The sequence below is a fragment of the Balaenoptera musculus genome, chromosome 11 (genome assembly GCF_009873245.2).
Source record: "Balaenoptera musculus isolate JJ_BM4_2016_0621 chromosome 11, mBalMus1.pri.v3, whole genome shotgun sequence".
Classification (NCBI taxonomy): domain Eukaryota; kingdom Metazoa; phylum Chordata; class Mammalia; order Artiodactyla; family Balaenopteridae; genus Balaenoptera; species Balaenoptera musculus.
In genome coordinates, this window is record NC_045795.1 from 65483418 (window position 1) to 65509077 (window position 25660).

Consider the following 25660-nt stretch of genomic DNA (forward strand, 5'->3'; position numbering starts at 1 on the left):
CAGGAGAATCCAGGAGCTCAGCAGAGCAGGGTGCCCCGGCCCACGGGCACAGCCGCTGGCTGTGGCTGTGCCTAAGGCAGGGGCAGGGGAACTAAGACTGTGCTAAGGGCGGGGTGCCATCGTGTGATATCCAGGGACGCACTGCTGGGGTTAAGAGCTGAGCACACACACTGCCACCTGTGTCTGTGAAGGCTCCAGCGACGAGCATGTACTATCTTTATTAAGAAATTCCATGATAGCTGGATCCAGGACACTTGTGGGCCCCCCAGCTGAGCCCTCACTCAGGAGGGGTTCCCAGTCCCCGCTTCCCTGCCTCCCTGCAGTGGGAGTGGTGAGATGCATATGAAGCCAGGGCACTGCTTCAGCCATTAGGCCGATACCAGTGCCAGCCCTTAAGAGGATTCTACCCTTGGGAGACAGCAAGTTCTGGCTCGGCCCTCCCATCTTAGCCACGCTCAGCAGGCTTTTTACTGCTGAAAAGCTGGGGGAACAGGCCATTGGTGCCCCTTACCGTTGTCTTGCGAGCCCATGGGAGAGGCTCTGCCCTCAGAGTGGCCTGCGATGCCCCTGGGGTTCTCTTGAGGAGCCTTGCCTGCTGGTTGCCTTCTCACCAGACTGCATGGACTCGTGACGCTTCAAGTAGCTTGAATGTTGGTGCGTGGGGAGTCACATTTCACCAGAGGGAGGGCTTGTAATTCCTCTTTCCACCCTCGGGGTGGGGACTCAGTCTTCCTTTGAAGTCCTCCTCCTTTCCCCCGTGGGCCACTCCCGTCCCCTTGGGAAGCGGAAGGTGGTCATGCTTCAGTTCTTCACCACCACTCTCCTTGATGGCTGCCTCAGCCCCTGCGGGTGAACCTGGGGCTCTAATGCAAGCGCTCTTCCAGATGGTCCTCGGTTCCAATCCTCATGTGGGCACAGGTAGGCCCTGCTACGTCCTGGGATGTTTTGGTCCTGTGCTGCTGGGGAGAAGCAGGAGAGAGTTGGGGACTTCAGCCCCTCTACCAGTGAGTGGGGTTGCTGTGGTTTATGTTGAGGCCCACACAGGAGGCTGGAGGACCAAGCCCAGTGCTTCCCACCAGCATCTGGCAGTTCTCTGGGCAGCAGCAGGGAGCAGGGCAAGCAGCGGGCAGGCAGTGGCCTCGGTGGGGCCCCTGGGCAGCCTAGGTCATCACCAGACCCTCAGAGCCCGTGGAGCTAGCGGACTCAGAGCCAGCCTTGAGCCGCAGGCCCATGGGATTGTAGAGATCAAAGTTCTCAGCTACCGCTAGCTGCACACGACCATTGAGGCTTCTGCCAGGCTCCAGAAAGACCACATGCTTGTGGACACTGGCCTTGCGTCTTGGTGCGTTGGGCAGCGTGGTGCTGAGCACTGAGGACTGTGCGCTCAGCTCCTGGAGTGGGCTGGGTGTTCGGGGCCAGCGGCGGCAGCGGCAGGTGCAATGGTAGCAGCGGCGGCAGCCGGGGCAGGGTGGCACGAACAGGTAGAGCAGCACGAGCACCAGGCCCACGGCGCAGCCCAGCAGTGTGGTGAAGCCCGTGTTGAAAGTGTCAGGCTCAGGGCGTGGAAAGTGCACACTCACGTTGTACTCGTGTGTCTGGTTGTGATGCAGGTGGGGTCCAGTAGCCAGGCACACAAAGACACCCTCGTGCCATGGCTGCACGCTGCTGATGGCCAGGCTGCCATCAGCCCGCACTGCGATGCTGCCGTTGCGAGATCCAGGTGCCATGAGCAGCTCATGCTGCGGCGAGACCCAGGCAATGTGTACGGCTGGGGCGCTGGTGTTGCAGTGTAGCCTCAGGGACTGCCCCACCTGCACATGCAGCTGTTCTTCAGGCTGCTCTAGGCCCCGAGCCAGGGCGGCTGAGCAGTTCTCAAAGACACGGCTGTGCTCAAAGAAGCGCACGCGGGAGGTGGGTACCTTGAAGCAGGCACGGTACTCGCCCGCGAAGTCGCTCACGGCGCTGAGCCCCCGCTGGTGCCAGCGCCGCAGCAGGTGGTAGAGACGGCAGTCACAGGGTAATGGGTTGTTGTGCAAGTAAAGGCCGTTCTTGAGAAAGGCTGGCAGTGAAGCCAGGTCAGGTACAGGGATGCGTCCTAGTGGTTGGAGGAGAGTCCAGAGTACGTAGGTGGGTCGTGCCCAGGCCGTGCAGGTGACTGAAAGAGAAGGACGCAAGTTCATTGCAGCCCAGGTAGAGACGACTGAGCGCGCCCAGGCCGTGGAAGGCCTGCTCGTCCAAGTGCGCCAGGCGGTTATTGAACAGAAGCAGCATCTTGAGCTCCCCCAGGCCGTTGAGGTCGTGGCGGCCGAGGACCCGCAGGGCGTTAGATGATAAATCGAGCAGCCGCAGGCCACTGGCATTGGTGAAAACTCCCCGACCTAGCGCATCCAGCTCGTTGTGATTTAAACGCAGGGTGCGGAGCCGGGAGAGGGGCGCCAACCAGCCGGGGCGCAGGCGCTGCAGCGCATTGTGGCTCAGGTCGAGGTCTGCAGCTGCAGCTGGTAACGTGACCGGCACATCCTGCAGCCCCAGGCCGGCGCAGCTCAGGAGGTCGGCAGCACAGACACATTTGTAGGGACAGTTATGAGGCGCACGGGACAGGAAGCCCTCGGAGTCCAGGGTGCTTAATCCGACGCGCAGCATGCACAGCAGTGTGCCCTGCAGCACCAGCCGGGCCATGGCGGCGGCTGCCAGGGGTGGGACAGGGCAGCTCGGTGTGGGGCGCAGCTCCGAGACTCACCCACTTCACATCCGGCCAGAAGTGCGGGGCGCTACGTGGCCAGTGGCCAGCGAGACAGGATGCGGGCTCCGTCCCGCGAGGCCGACTGCACCAGCTGCCCGGTCCCAGGTTTTGGGTTGTGAGTTGGGGCCACGCTCGCTCAGCACTCCCTTCTCAGGCTTCCCCAGCTCTCTCCTGAGTGCCTTTGTGAGCACTCAGCTTCTAAATACTCTCCGGGAGCGATTTCTCAGGGGCGGGGCCTCAGGCTCCATTGGCTCCCATTGGAGGGCGGGGGTAGCCGCGTCCCCTGCGATCATAGGCCCCCGCGTGGCCGCCAGAGGGTGAGCGAGTCGGGCCACAATGCCCCAGCCTGAGCTTGGCCGGCGGCTTTTCCAGAGGGCCCTGTCTCCCGGAACCCTGGAAGCACGCCTTTAAGCTTCTTGTGTTGTGTTTTCTTTGAAGGGGTTAACGTTTATGAGGGGCAGGTGTTTTCTTTGAAGGGTTAACGTATATGATTGGCAGCTGTTTCCTTTCAATGGTTAACGTAAATGAAGGGGGCAGGTGGACTTCCATTATCTTCTGGTGGTGCCCCCTTAAACTGGTACCCGGCAATGTGGGTCCTTACCGGGATCTAGGACTTTACTGGGAGGACTAGAGAGAAGCAGGGAGATTGGGTGGAATGAACCAGGCAATATGCAGAAGGCTGGACTTTCCAGCCCCACCCTCCGATAGATACTGATTTCAGACAGGCCCAGCATTCTGACTACCCTTGTACCCTCTCCCACCTAGGACAGAGAGAGCCACATCAGTGCTCCTGGCTGATCCCTGCTTCCAGCTCCGCTCATATGCTATCTGCTGGGGCAGCCAGAGCCCCTACCCCTGGCACTACCCTGCCTGCCCCTGACCAGAAGCGCTTCTTCTCCCTACAGAGCTGTGAGTAGGCCGGGGGTGGGTCAGGGAAGAGAGGGATTTGGGGCTGGGCCAGGTCAGTAGTCTTAAGAAGAGCAAATTTCCAGGCAGGGAGTACTCAAGAGGCACTGGGTTCTAGGGCCACATTGGGCCTGACCCTCCTTCCACCCGCCAGACACAGATTACATCAGTGTTGAGGACTGGCCCAGGGGGAACAGATGTTGGCACACCTGACCTCTGCGTCTGCCCAGGCAGCAGCTGCCTCCCTGGTGAGTGGGGCCACAGCATACGGGTCCACACAACCCCAGTACACATCACCACAGCTGTGTGCGTAGTGTACACCAACTTGTCTGGGCAACCCAACCCCAGCCCACCCTGCACTCTGCTCCCTGCAGCCCACCAGTGAGGAAGACCTCTGCCCCATCTGCTATGCTCACCCATTTCTGCTGTTGTTCCAGCCCTGTGGCCACAAGTCCCTGCAAGTAAGTGGGCTGCACGGCACAAGGGGCTGGGTGGGGAACAGCAGGGATACACAGGCCACCTTTATGCCCTCCCCCGTTATAGAGCCTGCATCAACCAGCACCTGATGAACACAAGGATTGCTTCTTCTGCCAAAGCCACCATCGTGGTCTGTAGAGGACTGGGACAAGGCAGCCAGTGCAAGTGCCACTTCCTCGGCTGCCTAGGCCTGCCTGGCCCACACAGCAGGAACCTCTACCCTTAAACTCAAACCAGGCTGGGCCCTATTTATGAGCCCCTTGCCCTGTCCCCCACGGCCCCCCACCATGCCCTATTGTGCCTGAGCTTGACTTTCAGTCAGGCCAACAGTGAGCATTAAATTATTATTCCATACAGTCATGCCCAGCCATCTTGAGTGAGTGGGCTTTGTGGGTAATGCCCAGCAAGGATCTTGCCAGATTTGTCCACAGGCGAAGGCGGGTGTCCGACGGCTTCAGCCTTGTCCAATCCTCCCCAGTCAAATGGCAATGAGTCCAGAGCCTCCTGATGTGTCGAGCCAGTGATCCCCTTGCCAGTGGGGAAATGGGGGCTCAGCCAGCCCCGCAGCATCCTCACATGATGATGCGGGGCTCTGGCACCGACTCACCAATAGACTTGTGGGGCAGCACACTGGCCCCGTTGAGGTAGAGCTCGTCGTTAACTATGACGTCCTCACCCAGCACTGTCACGTTCTCCATGCGCACCTTGGGGGGAGGGGCAGGCCTGTCAGCGAGGCAGAGGCATTCCCCCACCCTCTCCATTTGGCCCAGCCCGGAGGCTTACCCACTGGCCCACGCGGCAGCGCCAGCCTACAATGCAGGACTCAAGCCAGGAGTGGGAGCGAATGTGGGCGTCTCGCAACACCGTGCACCGCCGAATGCACACACCATCCTCCACCACCACACCAGGACCCAGACTCACGTTGGGGCCAATGCTGCAGTTTTCGCCAATACGGGCACTTGGGTCCTGAGGACAGTGGGGAAACACAAGTGGGCCATCTGTCCCCCAAGATTGAGGGGGTTGACAATGCTCTGGGCAAGGCCTCACCACCAGCACGTTGCCCACAATGCCAGGACCTGAGCACAGTGTCTCAGGCTGCCTCTGTCGGCAGCGACTGCAGGAAGAGGCACATGCCAGTGAGGAATCCTTGGGCTGCCCAATGTCATCCAGAACCTGTAGGGAGAGAATGCATCAGGGGGCTCCAGGGGGCTCAGCCCAGCCACAGACCACCCCCACCCTGTGGCCTCCCTGCCTCACCCTGCAACTCCATGGCATAGAGCTGCCCCTCCTTGGCCATGACAGGGAAGATCTCCTTCTCAATGGATGTGGGCTGCAGCTGTGGGAGTGGGCAGCTCATGAGCAGGGTCATGGCGGTGGTGGCCTGCCCTGCCCCAGCCCACCCAGCAGCTGGCTTCTACACACCTGGATGCGCCGTAGCACTGCAGGGCTCAGGATGTACATGCCTGCGTTGATCTTGTTGGACACAAACACCTGCGGCTTCTCCACGAACCGGTGAATGCGGCCTGTGTCCGCCTCACACACCACCACACCGTACTTAGAGGGTTCCTCCACTTTGGTCACCTGAGTGCAGGGGGACTTCAGGCCTAGTCCAGTGCTCCTGAGCCTTGATATACACGTTGTCCTAAATTTCACGGGCTTTGCCACAAATGCTTAAAGGCACAAACTGCACAGCTCTGCATCCACAACACTAAGGGGCAGTTCAAGGCCGGAGAATGGGAGAGGCTGGGGAGGCTGCGCATGGGGACAGGAACATTAGAGCAGAAAGACGTGCTTGCTTACCAGAATTGAGCCCTCCTGGCCATGGTGTCGGTGGAACTGCACCATGGCTTGAAAGGGGAAATCACAGATCACGTCACTGTTTGAGGACGAAAAAAGGGTCTGCAGTCTCAGAGAGCAAGTCACGGGCCAGTGCCAGGGGCCCCAGCTGGGGGAGAGGAACAGGGTCACCATCATCTTGGGGGTCTGAGCCCCTGGATCCAGGCTCAGCAGTCCCCATCCAGGCTGTGATCTTGCCCCTTCCCTGGCCCTAAAACCCTCCCCAAGGGACCTTCTGTCTCTACTGACCTGTCCCTAAAGGCTCCTCTTCATGGGACATAGAGATTCGGATTCCTAGCTGGAAGGAAGAAACCCCCCGTCAGGTTCCTCTCACCAGGGTGAAAAGTTGAGCGGGGACCAGGGCAAAGAGCCAGAAGTCCGTGCCTCACCCTTTGCTCCTGCGCCTTCATTTCCTTCTCCAGCACCTGAGACATATAGCTCACAGCCAGAATCACGTGGTCCACGCCGGCCTGTGGGACAGAACGGCGCCGGCCGCCAGGCGGACTCAGCCGAAGGCACAGGTGTCCCCGATCCCCAATCGCTGGCCGTCCCTCATCCTATCAGGTCCTACCAAGACCCCGGCCCCGGACCTTACCGCGGCCAGCGCCTCCACTTGGTGCAGCAAGATGGGCTTATTGCAGAAGTCCACCAGCGGCTTCGGGATGCTTAGTGTCAGCGGCCGCAAGCGCGTCCCATAGCCGCCCACCAAAATCAGTGCCTTCATTGCGCCTGCGGGCGGCCGGAGAGTGAGTCCCGGGATCCGAGGTGTCCGCGGCCCGCCTGGCGCACCTCTGCCGCACACTCCCGCCGCTGTGCCCGGCCCCGCGCCCTTCACCCGCCAGACTGACCAACTCTGGCTCTGCCTTGTCCACCCAGTCCGCGCTGACGCTAGGTCCGGGACCGCAGCAAACCGAAACGCGACGCCGGACGGAGACGACTGCCTCCCAACTCGAGCCGGCGGCCGGCGGGAAGTGACGTAAACTCGGGCGGCCCAATCAGCTACCGTATACGTGGCACACGTCGGCGTCGGAGCGCCGGGACGCGACGCTCCGGCCGACGCAGCCAATGAGAGCCGAGCGCGCCGGGCTGCCATGGGGGACCGGGACCCGGACCTGCGGGTCAGCTGGCCATTGGCGATCCAAAAGCGGAGCTGGCGCCAAGGGCGAGGCTTCCTTTGCACCGCGCCCCAGCGGCTTCCGGCCCCTCTCCCCCTCACCGGGTCAGCGAGGGGCCGAGGACGCGGGCGCGCCGGACTAGGCCAGTCTCCCGGAGGCCGAGGGGTTTCTCAAAGACACGGACACGCCTCGGTTTCTAGCGGCTTTATTTTGACATACACGACCTCAGACACAAGCGGGGCGGGCAGCGCTAGGTGTACAGAAAGGGGCGGGCTCGGCCCAAGGCCAGAGCACCCCCCTCCCCTGCACGCAAGGTCCCGAGAAAACGCAACCGCGCCCAGACGCGACCAGAGCCACGTGTCATATCCGGGCGCAGGGCTCGGGCGGCGTGGACAGGCTTAGGCAGCTTCCAGGAAAGTGGAGTAGAGAGCGGTCCTCCAGGCGAGGCCTTGCAGTTCCTCGAGAAGCAAAGGAACCAGGCCCTTCCCACGGTTCTCCCCAAACTTTTCCCCATTAAAACATATTTTAAATCGGCACAAACAAAACCAAATTGAACAGTTTTAAAGTTCAAGCAATCTGCATCTGGGGGGGGGGGGAGTGGTGCACGTGGCGGGATGTGAGCAAGTGAGCAGAGGCTACGAACTAGCCCAGGCCTTTGGCCCCTTAAGGAGAATCCCCACGCCCACTGTACAGGCCCGGATGTGAGGGAGGCGTGGGGTCCCTGCCAAGTTGCAAAACTGGTCCCCTTCCTCTTTAAGCACCGCCATCCACCCGCTAGGGGGCTGGTGTCGACTTCGCCCAGGGAAGCACTACAGAGCGGGGTCGCTTGAACGCCCCAACCCGTGATCCCATCTTGCACTTTGGTCCCAAGTTGGGGCTGGGAAGGCAGGGCCTGGCAGGGACAGGGCTCTCTAGCATGGAACAGGGTGAAATGGTGGCAAAGAGCGTGTGCAGACACACATGCCCACCACCCACCAGATAACAGGGCTGTGTCTCCCAAGTGTTCAAAAGTGCTGAAAAGAAGGGACCCTGCCCTGGGGGAGAAGCAGCAAATCCCAGCCCTGCTCTTTTAGTGCCAGGCAAACACTGAATTTAAGTCAGTACAGCCTCTCTCGCGATGAAGAGCGGAATGGGGGCAGCATCTCCCATAATATACAAACTCAGGAAGCACAGCACATCCCCAGGCTGGAGAGGTGCCATCAAGTGGGTCCCAAGTGGCCCCAGACCCTTTGCTCTGGCCCCTGCCTTGCCAGGAAATGACTATCCACACTAATGAAGAGCCACTGCCCCCATGGGGGAAGCCACAGAATAGTACAGAAGATGGTCATTACTGACCAGAAACAGGCAAGCTGCCCCTCCTAGCCCCAAGGAATGGGAACCTGCCCACCAATGGCACCAGGGTCAGAGGGCCGAGAGAGATGGGATCCCATCAAGGAGCCCATTTAAGATGTGTGAGGCTGCATCTCTAAGGACCAGGAAATTAGTCCATCAGTTATCAAGGCCTCTCAGAGACACAGGCTGGCAGGCTTATCATTAATGCCCAAATAGGGACATGCCAAAAGTGACAATGACAGTGGCCCTAGACTCAGAGGTGAGGGCACTAACCTCAGCAATGGCTAGGTGAGTGCAGTATCACCTGGCCACAAGTGTTAGAGATGGCAGGTCTCTGTGCCATTAAGGGCTGGCAGCAAAAGTTATGAGCAAGGAATGGGTCACCCCCTGGGCCTTCACTGTGCCACTGTCAGTGTTGAGTGTTGACGGGGCCACACTCCAGGCTCACAGAGAGGGTGTTGGGCCAGCAGAGAAACACCTCCTCCAATTCATTTTGCTACCAGTTCTTTTAAAAAAGGTAGCACCTGCTGAGGAAGGGCACAGGGGCAAAAGCTCACCTCAGAAATGGTAAAGAGAATATTTTGCTGAGGGAAGCATGAAGAAAATCAATATTTACTAATGACAAGGCTACACCCAGGGGAAAGATCACAGGAGCTGGCAGATGGACAAATGGACAGACTGATGGACCCCAGTACTGATAAGACAAAACTCTCATTAGCAGAATCTGGGCTCCTGCACCCAGCGCCCAATGTCCCTATAAGCAAACAAGCTTAAAGTTCTCCCTCACAAGCCTGGAGCTCCTCACAGTGGGCTGCTGCCTTGAGCTTGGCCTGGGGAGAGGTGAGACCCTGAGCGGACCACAGCCTTTGAGCCCTGGAAGGAGCAGCCCATCCAAGGCAGCACAGCTGCCCAAGCTAGAGGAAGAGGACTCCTACCCACAGCACAAGGACTGCAAATACTAGCTGGGTCAGAGCCATCAGAGGCCCTGAGACCTGCTGGAACATTGACTCTCCTCAGCAAACAGAGCAGGGCCCCCTCCAGTGGGGCAAGAGGGGATGGCCTCCTTAGGCAAGGGATCTTGGTGAGAAAACGCTGGCTGGCTGTGCAGGCAGGAGGAGGAGCAGGTTCAAGTGCCAAGTAGGGCCTAGGGATCCCAGGGCCTGCCCTCTGCCATTGCTGGCTTCAGCACAGCTTCATGAATCTAGCCTCATGCCAAGGTCAGAACCGAGAAGGGTCCAGCTGTCTGCAGTTGGCCCTGTGGTGCCCTGGGGACATCTGTTACAGACCTGGGTGATACTCACAACACAAGTTACAAAGTCCCCCAAGAGATGGGCACCCAACCCTCTACTACTGAGGAACAAGGGATGAGTGAGCACGGAGGGGCCCTGAGCCAACCCAGGGCTTCACCCCACAACTAGCAGGACCCTGCAGCCACAGACCCCAAAGACCTAAGCAAGAGAAACCAATGTCCAAGGGCAACCTGTCCCTGCTGCCAAGCCCACCAGGGGCATCTCCTCCTTCCTAAGTCAGCCTGGACACAGCAGTCAGAACCACAGAGCTAGGAAGCCTGGCTGAGAGGATGTGTTCTGCCCTCCTTCACTTTATATATATGGATTCCAGGCTACAGCTAAAAACATTTCTTTTAGTTTACACCAAAGAGAAATATAACCCTTTTAAAAGCAAGTCTGTGTGTCCTCATGGCGAGTTCAGAGCAATGGTCCCTGCCTGAGGGTGGAGAGGAAGGGGTTCTGGAAGCCCAGAGCTGGGCCTACTGGTTCTCGTCCCGCATCTGTTCCATGATGCTGATGAGGTTCTCCAGGCCAAACACATAGCCTCGGTCAGGCCCATCATGCACAGTGGGGTCATCTCGGAAGCCCTTGAATGTGCTGTGTGCAAAGTCGATCATGCGGACATCCACCTTGGGTGGAGAGGAGGGGCCCACCTCGGGGCTGGTGCTGCTGGGCTGGTGCTAGGGCCACAGGATGGTGCCACCTCAGGGAGCCCTGTGTCCAGGTGCTTGATACGCATTTCAGACCGGCGGTCCAGGTAGGACTCAGACCGGCACTCCTTGCCATCATAGATGACAAGCAGGGAACTGGAGTAGAAGCGGTAGGAGGCCTGCCGCTCCAGTACAGCTTTCAGGCCCCGCAGTTTGCTCAGGATGGCTCAAAAAGGTCACGCCGCAGGTCCAGGCCATTGTGCAGGTACTGATAGAGGGCATTGCGGAAGCCTTCGATGGAGAGCCCACGGCCATAGTACTTGTTCCTGCAGAGGTAATGCCCCGTGTCCAGCTGGTACACCTGAAACCCCAGGAGACAGACAGGTGAGTACCAGGGAGGTCTGATGACCTCACGGTGCCCTGGGCAGGCACTATCTGGAAAGTACTTCTGACCAACCTGAGATTTTCTGCTCAACCCTACACAACTGGAGGAGGCAGGCCAAGTTCACCCTAAGTTTTCCTGTGGTAAAGCCAGCAATGTGCAGAGAGACCAGGCCTACAGGTTTTCTGCCACTACCTCTGGAGCCCTCCTCCAAGTTGCCCCAGGAGACCAGCTGGACTCAAACTAGGAATTATCTTGCTGACAGACAAGAGTCTTACTTGCCCCAATATCAAGGCAACAGGCTCTCACAGTGGTTCTGCACTGGAGCCCAGACCAAGGTCCCCAGGTAAGGATAAGAGGGCTCAGGGAACATATCTACAAAAACGCACTCCGCACCCTGTAGAGGACTCACCCTCTTGGAGGAGATTCTGGACCACTGTGGGCCAGGAGGACACCTGGCTCGGATAGCAGGCAGGTACACACGCAACCCAAAACAGGCAAGCAGGAGCACCTAGGCTCTCACCAAGGATGACTCACCTGCATGCCACAGACTCGGACACCCAGCGTAGCCGACGTACTTTGCTCGCACTTCCTCATCTGCCGGGCTGCCTTCTCAGCTGATGCATCATCACCATGCTGCCGGGTGCCCATCTTCAGGTCCAGCACACAGGGGTACTTGAAGTGGTGCACCACGTTCTCAAGCAGGAGGAACTCTGGGCCACAGTCAAGGGGAATAACACTAAACTCACCATCAGCCCCAGCCAGAAAAGCACAATCCAGTTTTTCTATAAAAGGAGGCATTCCCCTCTAATGTAATCTGTATTCACCTCACAAACTCTCAAATGTGGATTTCAAACCACTGGCTTATTATTTCTTTAAAAAAATTTTTTGTTGTGGTAAAATACATGTAACATTTATCATTTTAACCATTTTTAAGTATACAGTTCAGTGGTGTTAAGTACATTCATATTATTGTGCAACCATCACCACCATCCAATCTCCAAAACTTTTTCATCTACCCAAATAGAAATTAGAAACTGTACCCATTAAACAGTAACTCCCATTCCCCCCTCCCCTGCCCCCATAACCACTATTCTATTTTCTGTCTCTATGAATTTACCTGTTCTAGGTACTTCATATAAGTGGCATCATGTAATATTTGTCCTTTTGTATCTGGCTCTTCCGCTTAGCAAATTGTTTTCAAGGTTCATCCATATTGTAGCATGTGATAAAATTTCATTCCTTTTTATGGCTAATTTTTCATTGTATGTATATACCACATTTGTTGATATCATCATTTTTATTTTATTCTTTAGATCTGTCTTGCAGGCATACATAAATAAACCAAAGAATATTTGGCAGTTTCACATACATCCCTGGCACCATCAGTAAACCAAGGCCCTGCTCAATCCAGTGTCTCATTCAGGCCTAAGAAGTAAGGAACTTCCTTTGTAGCACTACTACAAAATGATAAATCAGATTTAACATTCCAAACAGGAATCTTTAGAAAATCTGGATTTAAATTTCTATCTTGCCATTTTCTGACTAAACTTCAAACCAGTGGACCATATATTTAAACTTATCCCTTAGTACTTCTAGGACCTTCTGCTTAAAATGGCTCTGTGGTCCTGGCCTCCTGGCATTTATATCCATGTCCTCATCTACATCTCCTGTCTGCAACAATCTTAAAGGTACAGGCCTGTCACATGTCTGCCAAAAGTCATCAGGGCTCACAGCCTAGCCCTCAATTCCACATTTGGGACTATGTAGCAATCACATGGTCTTGGAGGATAAGACCCTCAGCATCACTCTGATGATGAATATTTTAATATCCCCTAATTCTTTAAAGAGTAACATAAAAAAATCATTAAATATGGCTTTTAACTAGTCTCATCACCTGCTATAACCTATAAACAAGTGACAGTAAAACTTAAAGAAGGTTGCAGAAATATCTCACAATGCCTGAGAGCACTGGATCCTGCTTCGGCCACTCACTGGCTCTGAGCACAACACTTAACCACCCTGTGCTTCCAGTTACTCGTCTGTAAACGGAAATCATAACAGTTCCTCCCTCAAAAGACTTAGGAAAACTGAGTAAGTACATATGAAGTGCTCAGCATGCTTCCCCTCAGTTTCTCAGTAAGTATTATTTATTTATTGTCTACTGCTTGAAAACACTAAATGATTTTAAGAATTCCCATTTCATAATACTTTTTTACCTCTGGTATCTTAAAAAACTGTTTTATACTGCACAGGTATAGTGTTTATCTTTAGAAAAAACATACTAAAATCAAACATATTACTTTTTAATTATCTTTTGGGAGGGGAGAAATACACACGTGTACACATGTACATATGCGCATGCGCACACACACCCCTCCCCCCCCAATTCTAGACATGCACTGATAAATATGGTAGCCACTATCCATGCCTGGTGATTTAAATTTAGATTTTAATTAATTAAATAACAAAAATTCAGTAACTCAGTCACAGCAGCCATATTTCGGTTACAGTGTGGCTAGTGGCTACCACAAATTTCAGCACAGATTCAGAATACTTCCATTGTCACAGACAGTTCTATTGGACAGCACTCTTCTAGACTGCCAAGTTTAAGCTTCAGTCTTACCAGCCCCAAAACGCAGGAAAAAAAACATGTTGATGAAAATAAGAAGGACAAAGAGGAAGAAGAGCCTATGGAAAAGGGAGATGAGAACAAAAGACGAGCCCCTGAACAGAGAGGGCACTGGCCATGGTACTGGTAGGTGCCCTGACACAGGAGTCATGGTCCCAGTAGCAGGCACTGCTGGGGAAGCAGTAACAAGGATACTGTAGAGCTTTCGGTCCTTGGACTCGGAGCGCATGCGGCTCAGCTGCTGTTTGTGACAGCGCAGGCTCCAAGGGTTGTGGCTGATCTTCTCAGAACTCAGACCGCTGTTGCCATCCAGCATCTGGAAAGGGACGTCCGAGTGGCTGTGCAGCTCCACCTTCGGAGTCTTTGCCTCCTGGGGGCTAAGAAGGAAGAACATACCCATTGCTAAGGGGCTCAGACAAGTCACCCTCTGGGGTCTCACTACACAGGGTTGGGGAGGCCTGGATCAAGTCTAATGTGCCACGCACAGACCTTCCTGAGGGGTGACACGGGGCCCAGATGCATGAGCCCATTAAAGTGAGTAAATGGTATAAGTACTAAGGAGCTAGGGTGTGCAGCCTGTGCTGCTAAACTGATCTGATCTGATGTCAGAGACAAACTATGTGCTGCCACATCTAAGAAATGTCCCAATTCCAACTTCTAGGTCAAGTCACAGAGAATCCTATTCACTGAATTTTTTTTTTTTTTTTTTTTTGGCCATGCCGCACGGCTTGCAGGATCTTAGTTCCTGGACGAGGGATCAAACCCAGGCCCTCAGCAGTGAAAGTGCCGAGTCCTAACCACTGGACTGCCAGGGAATTCCCTCACTGAAACTTATTTTTGAGTGATATTAAATATATATAAAGTAACTTAATCATACAATTTTAATTTCACTTTGGTTAAAAAGCTCATTTTTTATTTACATTAGTTTTATTTTTTTTACAATTCAGTGTTTTGGGTTTTTTTTAGTATATTCATGAGGTTATAAAACATCACCACTATCTAATTTTTAGGAATTTTCATCACCCCAAAAACAAACCTTGTCACCATTAGCAGTCACTTCCCATCTATCCCTCCCCCTCAGTCCCTGGCATCCACTGACTTTGCCTTCTGTCTCTTGGAGAGAAACGATGGATTTGCCTATTCTGAACATCTTATGCAAATGGAACCATATAATATGTGGTTTTCTGTGACTGGCTTCTTTCATTTAACATAAATGTTTTCAAGGTTCATCCATGTTGTAGCATGTGCCAGTACTCCATCCCTTTTTATTGCTGAGTAATATTCTATTGTATAGATATACCACATTTAATTTATCCATTCACCAACTAATGGACACTCAGGTTGTTTCCAGTTTTCGGCTATTAGGAATAATGCTGCTATAAACATTTGTGTACAAGTTTTATGTGTGAATATATTCCTTCAATTCTCTTGGGCATATACCTAGGAGTGCAGTTGCCAGGTTTAACTTTTTGAAAAACTGCCTAATTTTTTTCCAGAATGGCTGCACTATTTTACATTCCCATCAGCAATGTAGGAGGGTTTCAATTTCTCCATATCCTCATCAAAACTTTTATTGTCTATCCTTTTGATTATGGCCACCCTTGTTGGGGTTCACATTTTTTTGCATGATATATCAAGAAAAATAATTCCTTTGTAGACTATTTTCCTAATCTACAAGAAAAATCAATTTCCAATACAATAAACTGAACTTCAGATTCAGGGAAAGGATTAATAGCTGATATCAGAGTCTCAGAGAGATCTGACACCCAAACCCTTAAGGAACACTAGTCTGGATGCCACTCATTGTCTTTGGGCTCTGACATCCTGCAGGTGAGAAAGGAGCTGGAACCTCATCGTGGACCAATGCATTTCCACCTCTGTCTTGGGGGTGCGAGACATAACAAAGCTGGAAGAAACAGGGTGTTCTTGTTTCCAAAAAGCTGAGGGAACTTCATTCTCTCTTGACTAGCTACAGCTATACTCAGAAGGAGGCATCACTGGGGTGATGTGACATACAGGCGGCAGCCTGCACCTATGTGGGTGGCCTAAGAACATCAGCCACCTTCCCCCAACCTTGAGCCCTACTTCCCCGTGATGTATCAGGACTCTAGAGATATTCTGAGTATATCAGGACCAGACATGAACCACCAGTCCTGCTCACCGTCCCCTTACCTCTCTGAGGTTTCAAGGGACAGGCTGGCTTTCTCCTCCCTGTGGTCACTGCCACTGCCTGACCGGTGCAGGCTCCGGCGAGAGTGCTTACGCCGAGGTTGCTCCCGCTCTGGTGTGTCATCCTGCTCCACGGTCTCACTTTCCACATAAGGGTAGGCCACCAAGTTGATGTAACCATCACTGTCCCCCTCAAAGCAGACTGACACCACTCCTGTTGGAGAAAAAAAGGCAGCCAGTCAACAAATGTCTACAGAGATTGGGTCCATTCAGTTCAGACTGCTGGCACTTGCTGTCCCTCAGCACACTGACATCACCTGCCCTGAATCAACTGTAGGAACAACGACTAGCAGACATCTTTCCAAAACATAGCTAACCACTAATCCCCCATTCTAAGTCCACTATTTACCTTTGATTTTGGATAAATCTATATTTTTTCCCCATTCTCTTGTCTAATCCTCTCACTTTCCTTTTTTCCTTTTTAATAAATTTATTTATTTATTTATTTTTGGCTGTGTTGGGTCTTCGTTGCTGCGCACGGGCTTTCTCTAGTTGTGGCGAGCGGGGGCTACTCTTCGTTGGGGTGCGTGGGGTTCTCATCACTGTGGCTTCTCTTGTTGTGAAGCACGGGCTCTAGGCGCGTGGGCTCACTAGTTGTGCATGTGGGCTCAGTAGTCGTGGCTCACGGGCTCTAGAGCACGGGCTCAGTAGTTGTGGCGCACAGGCTAAGTTGCTCCGTGGCATGTGGGATCTTCCCGGACCAGGGCTTGAACCCATGCCCCCTGCATTGGCAGGCGGATTCGTAACCACTGAGCCACCAGGGAAGCCCACCCTCTCACTTTCAACTACTGCCTTCTGTACTATTCAAAAGAACTGTATTTTCTAGGTGACATCCACAGTCGACATAATTTAACCCTATACTTATTTAACTGCTCTATGATGCTGTCATTTCCTATGTCCTCCTCTAGATGTGTTTTCCTTCTGCCTGACAATGTCACCTAGAGAGACATCAAGACTTCTCAAAGACAGTCTCCAAAATATGTCTTCTGCTGACACTGAACATCAGGCTATTCTAAGCTCAACAGGCAGAACTTCTGCCTCACCAAACCACCAGCATTCCTAAGTTGAAACACCTATTTTCCATGCTGTACTCATGCAAAACAGTTTGTTGTGTCCATTTTTATCAAACAGGTTTTCATAGTTTCTTCTGGATCATTACCAAACGAATTGAAACACAATACCTAGAAATCAAGGAGTTTTTTGTTATTTGTTTTAAAATGGTCTAGGCTGCCCTTCATCTAACTTCCATATCCAACCTTCTGTCAGCTACACTTCTTGTTTTACACTGTTGGTGTGCAAAATCAGCATTATGTGAGAATCAGTGAGAAGCATTTAGGAATATGTCAGTATGCCAGACCAAGATATCCTTCTCTTTGGCCCATTTCCTTCTCCAGGAGGGCACTGCCCCAATCCCTGGTCTCTTTTAAAAAAATCCTTAAGACGTTAAGGTGAAATAGATTCTTTTTTCTTACCTTCTCATTACATTGTTTAAATGTACACCTCACTTTAGTGAGCTTCACAACTGTGTCCTGGCTTCCTTACACAGATGACTGCCTCTCCTACAGTTTTTTGCCTTTATAACTTCTTCTCTTTGTCTTTTCCAGAGCTTCAGTTCTGTTCAAGCTTGAATGCCCCCTGGTCTACAATATTCTTTGTTTCCTGGGCTCCCCCTCGTACTCTGATCTAGAGTGTCCTCCAGGCCTGCCACATAGCTCCCATGCTGGGCCCCTCCTTGCTGCAGCTGACCAGAGTGAGAATTGTTCCTTCTACGTCCTCTCCTTTTCCCCTTTTTCTTGGTTTCCTCCTTATTTGAGTGGAATACATCTTCAAGTAACTTCCTAAGAAAGAGTATTCAGGAGGTCAATTTTCTGAGTCCTTTGCAGGACTTTATTCTACTCCAACACTTGACTGATAGTTTGGCTGAAGACAGAATTCTACGTTGTCTGAAAATAAAGACAGTTTTACTTCTTCCTTTCCAATCTGGATGTCTTTTATTATTTCATTTTCTTGCCTAACTGCGCTGGCCAGAACCTCCAAGTTATATGTCAACTAGAAATGGAGGGCATGGACATTCTTGTCTCGTTCCTGATCTTAGGGGTTAAAGCAATTGTCTCATCACTGAGTAGGAAGCTAGCTGTAGGTTTTCATAGATGCCCTCTATCCGGTTTGAGGAACTTTCTTCCATCCCCACTTTGCTAAGAGTTTTGTTACTCTTGTTGTTTTATCAAGAATGGATGTTGATGCAGATGGCCAACAGGTACATGAAAAGATGCTCAACATGGCTAATTATTAGAGAAATGCAAATCAAAACTACAACGAGGTACCACCTCACACCAGTCAGAATGGCCATCATTAAAAAATGTACAAATAACAAATGCTGGACAGGGTGTGGAGAAAAGGGAACCCTCCTACATTGTTTTTGGGAATGTAAATTGGTGCAGCCACTATGGAGAACAGTATGGAGATTCTTCAAAAAACTAGAGTTGCCAGATGATTCAGCAATCCCACTCCTGGGCATACATCCGGACAAAACTGTAATTCAAAAAGATGCATGCACCCCTACGTTCACAGCAGCACTATTCACAATAGCCAAGACATGGAAACAACCTAAATGTCCATCAGCAGATGAATGGATAAAGATGTGGTACATATAGACAACGGACTATTACTCAGCCATAAAAAAGAATGAAATAATGCCATCTGCAGTAACACTGATGGACCTAGAGATTGTCATACTAAGTGACGTAAGTCAGAAAGACAAATACCATATGATATCACTTACATGTGGAATCTAAAATATGACAAGAACTTTTCTACAATACGAAACAGACTCACACACAGAGAGAACAGACTTGTGGGGGTGGGGGGGGAGGGATGGGTTGGGAGTTTGGGATTAGCAGATGCAAACTATTATATACAGAATGATTAAATAACAAGGTCCTACTGTATAGCACAGGGAACTATATTCAATATCCTGTGATAAATCATAATGGAAAAGAATATGAAAAAGAATGTACATATATGTATAACTGAATCACTTTGCTGTACAGCAGAAATTAACATAGCATTGTAAATAAACTATACTTCAGTAAAATAAATTTAAAAAAAGAATGTATGTTGGATACTGTCAAGTACTTTTTCTGCATCTACTGAGATAATCATATGATTTTTCTTTTTTTAGTTTATTAATATGGTCAATTACATTAACTTTTGAATGTTAAACCTACCCTGCATTACTCCTATGGTAAACCATACTTGGTCACGACATATTGTCCTTTTACTATATTCTTGGATTCAATTTGCTAAAATCTTGTTCAAATTTTTTAAATTTAGCTTCGTCTAGGACATTAATTTTCTTGTAATAGCCTTATAGAACGAGTAGAGATGTAGTCCTGCTTCAACTTTTTGGAAGAGTTTGTGTAGTATTTCTTAAATATTTGGTAGACTTCACCAGTGAAGTTGTGTGGGCCTGGAGTTTTCTTTGCTAGAATGCTGTAAAATCCAATTTCAATTTGTTTACTACATAGAGCTATTCAGATTATTCATTTCTTCTTGAGTGAGTTTTCATAGTTTGTGTCTTGCAAGAAATTGTCTATTTCATCTAAGTTGTAGAATTTACTTGCATAAAATTGTTCATAATATTTTTATTTTTTTAAATATCGGTAGAAACTGTAGTGATGACACATCTGTCTTTTTTTTTTAAGATTTCTTTTTTGATGTGGACCATTTTTAAAGTCTTTATTGAATTTGTTACAATATTGCTTCTATATTTTGGTTTTTTGGCGGTGAAGCATGTGGGATCTTAGGTCCCCAACCAGGGATCGAACCCACATCCCCTGCATTGGAAGGTGAAGTCTTCACCACTGGACCACCAGGGAAGTCCCACATCTTTCATTTCTGATATTGGAAATTTATGTCTTTTCTTTTTCCTAATCAGTCTGGCTAGAGATTTATCCTAGCCTTTGGTCTTTAGTTTTCATTGATTTTCTTTATTTTTGCTCATTTTCCTACTGAATTGTCTTTTTTCCTATTGATTTTGAATTGCATACACACACACACATTCTAGAAACAAATCCTCAGTCAGTTTTATGTGATGTAAATAGCTCTTAATTTTCTTTAAAAGTGTATTTTGATAAAACTTTTTATTTTTATATACTCAAATGCATCATTCTCTCCTTTAAAATTTCTTTTTGTCTTGCAGGGCCATCTAAAGCTGTAATAGAAACCTTTAATTCTCTGCAGGCACATACCATTGAGCACCTTGACAGAGAGCATCATACCTGATCAAGGGAGAAATAGTTATGCTATGTGTAGAACAGGAAGAAGATCCTTCCAAGAGTGGGTAAGATCTGGTAATTAAATGAGCCATGCAACCTACCACTAGTTTAAAAAATATGTATTTTTTTGATCCTGATTTTTTTTTTTTTTTTACCTCATTACTCACACCTAGAAAGAATTCAGGTAGGAAAATGAAAATCAATGGTCCTTTACTTTATTTGATATAAGCCCTAATTTTCTTGGCATTTGTAAGATTGGCTTAAACACAGAGAATTATATTTGGGTAGAGGTTTTCGGGGGTTCTTTAATATACTTTTTTTTACTTTTTAAAATTGTGGTAAAACATATATAACATACATTTGTCACTTTAACCATTTTTAAATGTAAAATTCAGTGGCATTACGTACATTCACAATGTTGTATAACCACTTTCGTTATCTATTTCCAGAACTTTTATATCACCTCAAACAAAATCTCTATACCCATTAAATAACTCCCCATTTCCCTCTCAACTGAACCCCTGGTACCCTCTAATCTACTTTCTGTCTCTACAAATTTGCCTACTGTAGATATTTCGTACAAGTGGAATCATGTAACGTCTGTCCTTTGGGGTCTGGCTTATTTCACTTAGCATAATGTTTTCAAGGTTCATCCACCTTGTAGCATGTGTCAGAACTTCATTTGTTTTTATGGCTGAATACTCTTCCAGCGTAAATATATGCCACATTTTGTTTATCCGTTCGTCTGTTCAACCCAATCAAACACTTGGGTTGTTGCCACCTTTTGGCTATTGTAAATAATGCTTCTGTGAGTATTACAAGTATCTGTTTGAGTCTCTATTTCCAATTCTTTTGAGTATATACGTAGGAGTGGAATTGCTGAATCATATGGTAATTCTGTGTTTAACTTTTTGAGGAACTGTCAAACTGTTTTTCCATAGTGGCTGTACCATTTGACATTCTTACCAGCAATGTTCCTATTTCTCCATATCTTTGCCACTCTTTCTTTCTTCCTTCCTTTCTTCCTGTCTTCCTTCCTTCCTTTTCTTTTAATGTATTTTTATTTATTTATTCAAATTAATTTTTATTGGAATATAGTTGCTTTATAATGTTGTGTTAGTTTTCTTTCTTTTTAATAGCCATCCACCGGTTGTGAGTAGTCTCTATTGTGGTTTAGATTTGCATTTCCCTAATGACTAATGATGTTGATTATCTTTTCATGTGCTTATTGGCCATTTGTGTATCTATTCTGGAGAAATGTTTATTCAACTCCTTTGACCATTTATGAATAGGGTTGTTTCTTAACTTTTTTTTTTAACATCTTTATTGGAGTATAATTGCTTTTGTTTCTTAACTCTTAATTGGCAAAAAGAGGTAGACTAGTTCTTAGAACTAGTTGTTGTTGTTGTTTTTCTTATAAATTTATTTATTTATTTATTTTTGGCTGTGTTGGGTCTTTGTTTCTGTGCGAGGGCTTTCTCCAGTTGCGGCAAGCGGGGGCCACTCCTCATCGCGGTGCACAGGCCTCTCACTGTCGCGGCCTCTCTTGTTGCGGAGCACAGGCTCCAGATGCGCAGGCTCAGTGGTTGTGGCTCACGGGCCTAGATGCTCCGCGGCATGTGGGATCTTCCCAGACCAGGGCTCGAACCCGTGTCCCCTGCATTGGCAGGCAGATTGTCAACCACTGCACCACCAGGGAAGCCCTGTTGTTTTTTACCTCAGGGCTTTTGTTTATGAGTGGAAGCTTGGAATGTTCTTTCCATTGTCCTTTGCCCACAGCTGCTCCTCATCCTTCAGTCCTTTAAGTCCCCCCAGACACTCCTTCCCTGATCATTCTATATCAAGTGCTCTGTTTTGGAAGCTTTATTATTTTCAATTACAGAACCTGACTTATTTTATTCAAAGTACTTATCACAATCTATAATTGTTTTGTCTATAATTTGTTTATTCTTTGTTTCTCACAGTAGCATGTAAGCTCCATAAAGGTATGGGCCTTTTTTGTCTTTTACTCTAATGAGCACAGGGCCTGGCATCTAGTAGATGCTCAGTAAGTACTGGTAACTGAAAAATGAATGAGGCAAAGTTTTGAATAACTATACAGAAGCCTAGAACCTCATATTTAGTACTATTAAGAAGTAACACTTGGAATTTCCCTGGTAGCGCAGTGGTTAGCAGTCCAATGCAGGGGACATGGGTTTGATCCCTGGTCCGGGAAGATCCCACATGCCGCAGAGCAACTAAGCCTGTGCACCACAGCTGCTGAGCCTGAGCTCTAGAGTCCGCGAGCCACAACTACAGAGCCCATGTGCCACAACTACTGAAGCCCACGGGCCTAGAGCTCATGCTCCGCAACAAGAGAGGCCACCACAATGAGAAACCCGTGCACTGCAACGAAGAGTAGCCCCTGCTGGCCGCAACTAGAGAAGGCCCGCACGTAGCAACGAAGACCCAATGGAATGGAATGGAATGGCATGGCATGGCATGGCATGGCATGGCATGGAATAAAATATTGAAAAAAAAAAGAAGTAACACTTGATAACTACCGCTGGTCATACTAAATAAATGAAAATCCCTCTTCAAACCTATTGCCAAAATATAGACTATTACTGGCATTTTTCCTTAGCTGAGTTTTAAAAATACCTGTCCTTCTGGCAATAAAGAAATATATGTGTAATTGTGGGTTAGTATTAATACATGTATTTTCTAAACCTGTGTGTTGAAAGGGGCTAAAGGCAAAGATATTCCAGTGGCAATCAGAACATCTAGCACCAAGATCTTGTTTTTTCTAAATACCATTCCTAAAAGGAAGAAGAGCTTGTTGCAGAAGTATTTGGCTCCTGAATCTGGACAGGAAAAATACAAGATGAGCCTGGAACATCTTGCGGTAACTGAAAGTAAAGCAATAGTCAAAAATGATGGGGGGGCTTCCCTGCTGGTGCAGCAGTTAAGAACCTGCCTGCCGGGCTTCCCTGGTGGCGCAGTGGTTGAGAATCTGCCTGCCAATGCAGGGGACACGGGTTCGAGCCCTGGTCTGGGAAGATCCCACATGCCACGGAGCAACTGGGCCCGTGAGCCACAAGTACTGAGCCTGCGCGTCTGGAGCCTGTGCTCCGCAACAAGAGAGGCTGCGATGGTGAGAGGCCTGCGCACCGCGATGAAGAGTGGTCCCCACTTGCCGCAACTAGAGAAAGCCCTCGCACAGAAACGAAGACTCAACACAGTCATAAATAAATAAATAAATAAATAAAAGAACGTGAATTTCTAAAAAAAAAAAAAAGAACCTGCCTGCCAATGCAGGGGACACAGGTTTGAGCCCTGGTCCGGGAAGATCCCACATGCCGTGGAGCAACTAAGCCCATGCGCCTCAACTACTGAGCCTGTGCTCTAGAGCCCATGAGCCACAACTACTGAGCCCGTGTGCCACAACTACTGAAGCCTGTGTGCCTAGAGCCTGTGCTCTCCAACAAGAGAAGCCACCGCAATGAGACGCCCATGTACCGCCACAGAGAGTAGCCCCCGCTCACTGCAACTAGAGAAAGCCCGCACACAGCAACGAAGACCCAACACAGCCAAAAATAAATAAAAAAAAAAAAAAAAAGTTAAATCACCAGTAACAAGGTATGTACCTTGTGATATGATGAACTAAAGAGGACACAGGATCATTTCTATCGCCCCAAAATATTAGGTTGGCCAGAAAGTTCGTTCGGGTTTTTCTGTGACATCTGACAAAAATCCGTATGAACTTTCTGGCCAACCCAATATACAACCTCAATCTAATCCTGAGGAAAGATAAGACAAATCCAAATTTAGGGACAGTCTACAAAATAACTACTAGTACTCTTCAAAAGTGTCAAGGTCAGGACTTCCCTGGTGGTCCAGTGGTTAAGTATCCGCCTTCCAATGCAGGGGACGCGGGTTTGATCCCTGGTTGGGGAACTAAGATCCCACATGCCGCAGGGCAACTAAGTGCACATGCCACAACTACTGAGCCCAACTCTCTACAACTAGAGAGCCCACATGCCATGACTATAGAGCCCACGTGCTCTGGAGCCCGCGCGCCACAACTAGAGAGAAGCCCGCCTGCCGCAACAAAGATCTCGCATGCTGCAACTAAGACCCAATGCAGCCAAACATAAATAAATAAATAAATATTTTTTAAAAAGGCGGGGGGGCTTCCCTGGTGGCACAGTGGTTAAGAATCCGCCTGCCAATGCAGGGGACACGGGTTCAAGCCCTGATCTGGGAAGATCGCACATGCCGCAGAGCAACTAAGCCCGTGCACTACAACTACTGAGCCTGTACTCTAGAGCCCACGAACCACAACTACTGAGTCTGCGTGGCACACTACTGAAGCCTGTGCACCTAGAGCCCATGCTCCACAACAAGAGAAGCCACCGCAATGAGAAGCCCGCGCACCGCAACGAAGAGTAGCCCCCACTCGCCGCAACTAGAGAAAGCCCGCGCGCAGCAACGAAGACCCAATGCAGCCAAAAATAAATAAATAAATTTATAAGTGGAAAAACAGCCAAAATTTGAATAAAATGTACGGATTAGTTAACAGTATTATACCAATGTTCCTTTACTGGCTTTGGTAATTATAAATTATACTATGGTTATGTATTTTTTAATGATGCTTTTGTTTATTGATACTAGACAACCAGCCTAAGTAAAGACTCTGATTTTAGTATAAGTCCCTTTACTAACAATCGGCATGAAACAGCATCATACTTAAAATCTAAACCCTTTAAAATCAGGTACTGAAATTCACTTAAGGAACTTAAGGGCAGTGTTAAAAAGGGCCAGGTTTTCACAGGCCCTCATCCACTTCTGCACGTTGGCTGGCACCATCACACTGCAGCCTCCTGTCTGCTGGAGAACAGACCACAGCACAATTTCTGCCACAGTGAGTTCATTCCCAAGAAGCCAGGAGCTCTTCCCAAAAGCTGAATTCATGGAGCAGAACACGGTGGCTTCCCTCTTCTGGCTGAAAAATAGCTCTATCTACCCAGCTATCTATAAGGGTTAAACTTACAGCATTATGCTTCTGGCCAAACAGAAAACAAAAAATGTGCATGTTCCCTTCTCCTTCAATGGGATACATCATTTGGATACTGAACTTCATCTGAGTCTTTAGCACATTCTTCCAAATTAAGAGTAAAACCCAGCACTTACGAAGGTTTTCTGGCGTGCTCTTGACTGCTGAATGTGTGTGAACAGTAGAGAGGACTCTAGTGGTCACAGAGCAGCCAGTGCAATACAAGCAGGGAGAGGGGAAGAGAGGGGAAGGGAGGGGAAGGGAGGGGAAGGGAGGGGAAGGGAGGGGAAGGGAGGGGAAGGGAGGGGAAGGGAGGGGAAGGGAGGGGAAGGGAGGGGAAGGGAGGGGAAGGGAGGGGAAGGGAGGGGAGGGTGGGTTTGTGTTGATCAAGATGTCTTTCAGTGCCCTGTAGTCTCTTCCAAACACCGAATTTAAGCCCAATGCATTGGTAGCTAAAGCAGTGGGTTCATCAGCTTGGATTATGTTGGTAATATCCAAATCCACATCTGGCATCTGAATCATCTTGGAGAGACCATCGACTGCAGCTTTCAATTCATACAGATACTTTAGAATATCATCTTGGTGGAAAAAATAAAGTATCTTGGCGGAACTCAATAGGTTGAAGACTCTTCCTGCATCTAGCACGGGGCTGATGGTCCTGCCATGCACACTGGGGAGCCAGTACGTGCATCTACACAGAGAGGTGAGCCACACAATTACAGGGCTTTACTTGGTACATCGGCATCATGGGACCATT

The 25660-nt window shown here is 49.4% G+C and overlaps 4 protein-coding genes and 1 pseudogene across 4 annotated transcripts in view; 1 reads left to right on the forward strand and 4 right to left on the reverse strand.

The window, feature by feature from the left end:
* Window positions 1-4482, forward strand: part of RNF123 (ring finger protein 123) — a 28904-nt gene extending 24422 nt beyond the window's left edge. The window contains 8 exon segments of the mRNA XM_036869171.1: window positions 3509-3558; window positions 3561-3587; window positions 3590-3652; window positions 3804-3824; window positions 3827-3897; window positions 4024-4114; window positions 4195-4256; window positions 4258-4482. Of these exon segments, the coding sequence (XP_036725066.1) occupies window positions 3509-3558; window positions 3561-3587; window positions 3590-3652; window positions 3804-3824; window positions 3827-3897; window positions 4024-4114; window positions 4195-4256; window positions 4258-4314 (442 nt within the window). The 3' untranslated portion in view covers window positions 4315-4482.
* Window positions 185-3499, reverse strand: AMIGO3 (adhesion molecule with Ig like domain 3). Its single transcript, XM_036869168.1, is given in 2 exon segments — window positions 185-2100; window positions 2102-3499. Coding segments are annotated over 2 exon segments (1518 nt in total). The 5' UTR covers window positions 2680-3499; the 3' UTR covers window positions 185-1160.
* Window positions 4457-7165, reverse strand: GMPPB (GDP-mannose pyrophosphorylase B). Its single transcript, XM_036869172.1, is given in 11 exon segments — window positions 4457-4830; window positions 4910-5092; window positions 5174-5233; window positions 5235-5272; window positions 5363-5462; window positions 5549-5707; window positions 5927-6007; window positions 6009-6071; window positions 6195-6260; window positions 6352-6432; window positions 6558-7165. Coding segments are annotated over 11 exon segments (1461 nt in total). The 5' UTR covers window positions 7056-7165; the 3' UTR covers window positions 4457-4698.
* A 101-nt stretch (window positions 7166-7266) lies between these two features.
* The window catches only part of IP6K1 (inositol hexakisphosphate kinase 1), an 82452-nt gene continuing 64058 nt past the window's right edge, over window positions 7267-25660 (reverse strand). The window contains 6 exon segments of the mRNA XM_036869170.1: window positions 7267-10374; window positions 10377-10571; window positions 10574-10709; window positions 11268-11443; window positions 13558-13739; window positions 15535-15745. Of these exon segments, the coding sequence (XP_036725065.1) occupies window positions 10178-10374; window positions 10377-10571; window positions 10574-10709; window positions 11268-11443; window positions 13558-13739; window positions 15535-15745 (1097 nt within the window). The 3' untranslated portion in view covers window positions 7267-10177.
* LOC118903750 lies at window positions 24503-25619 on the reverse strand (annotated as a pseudogene).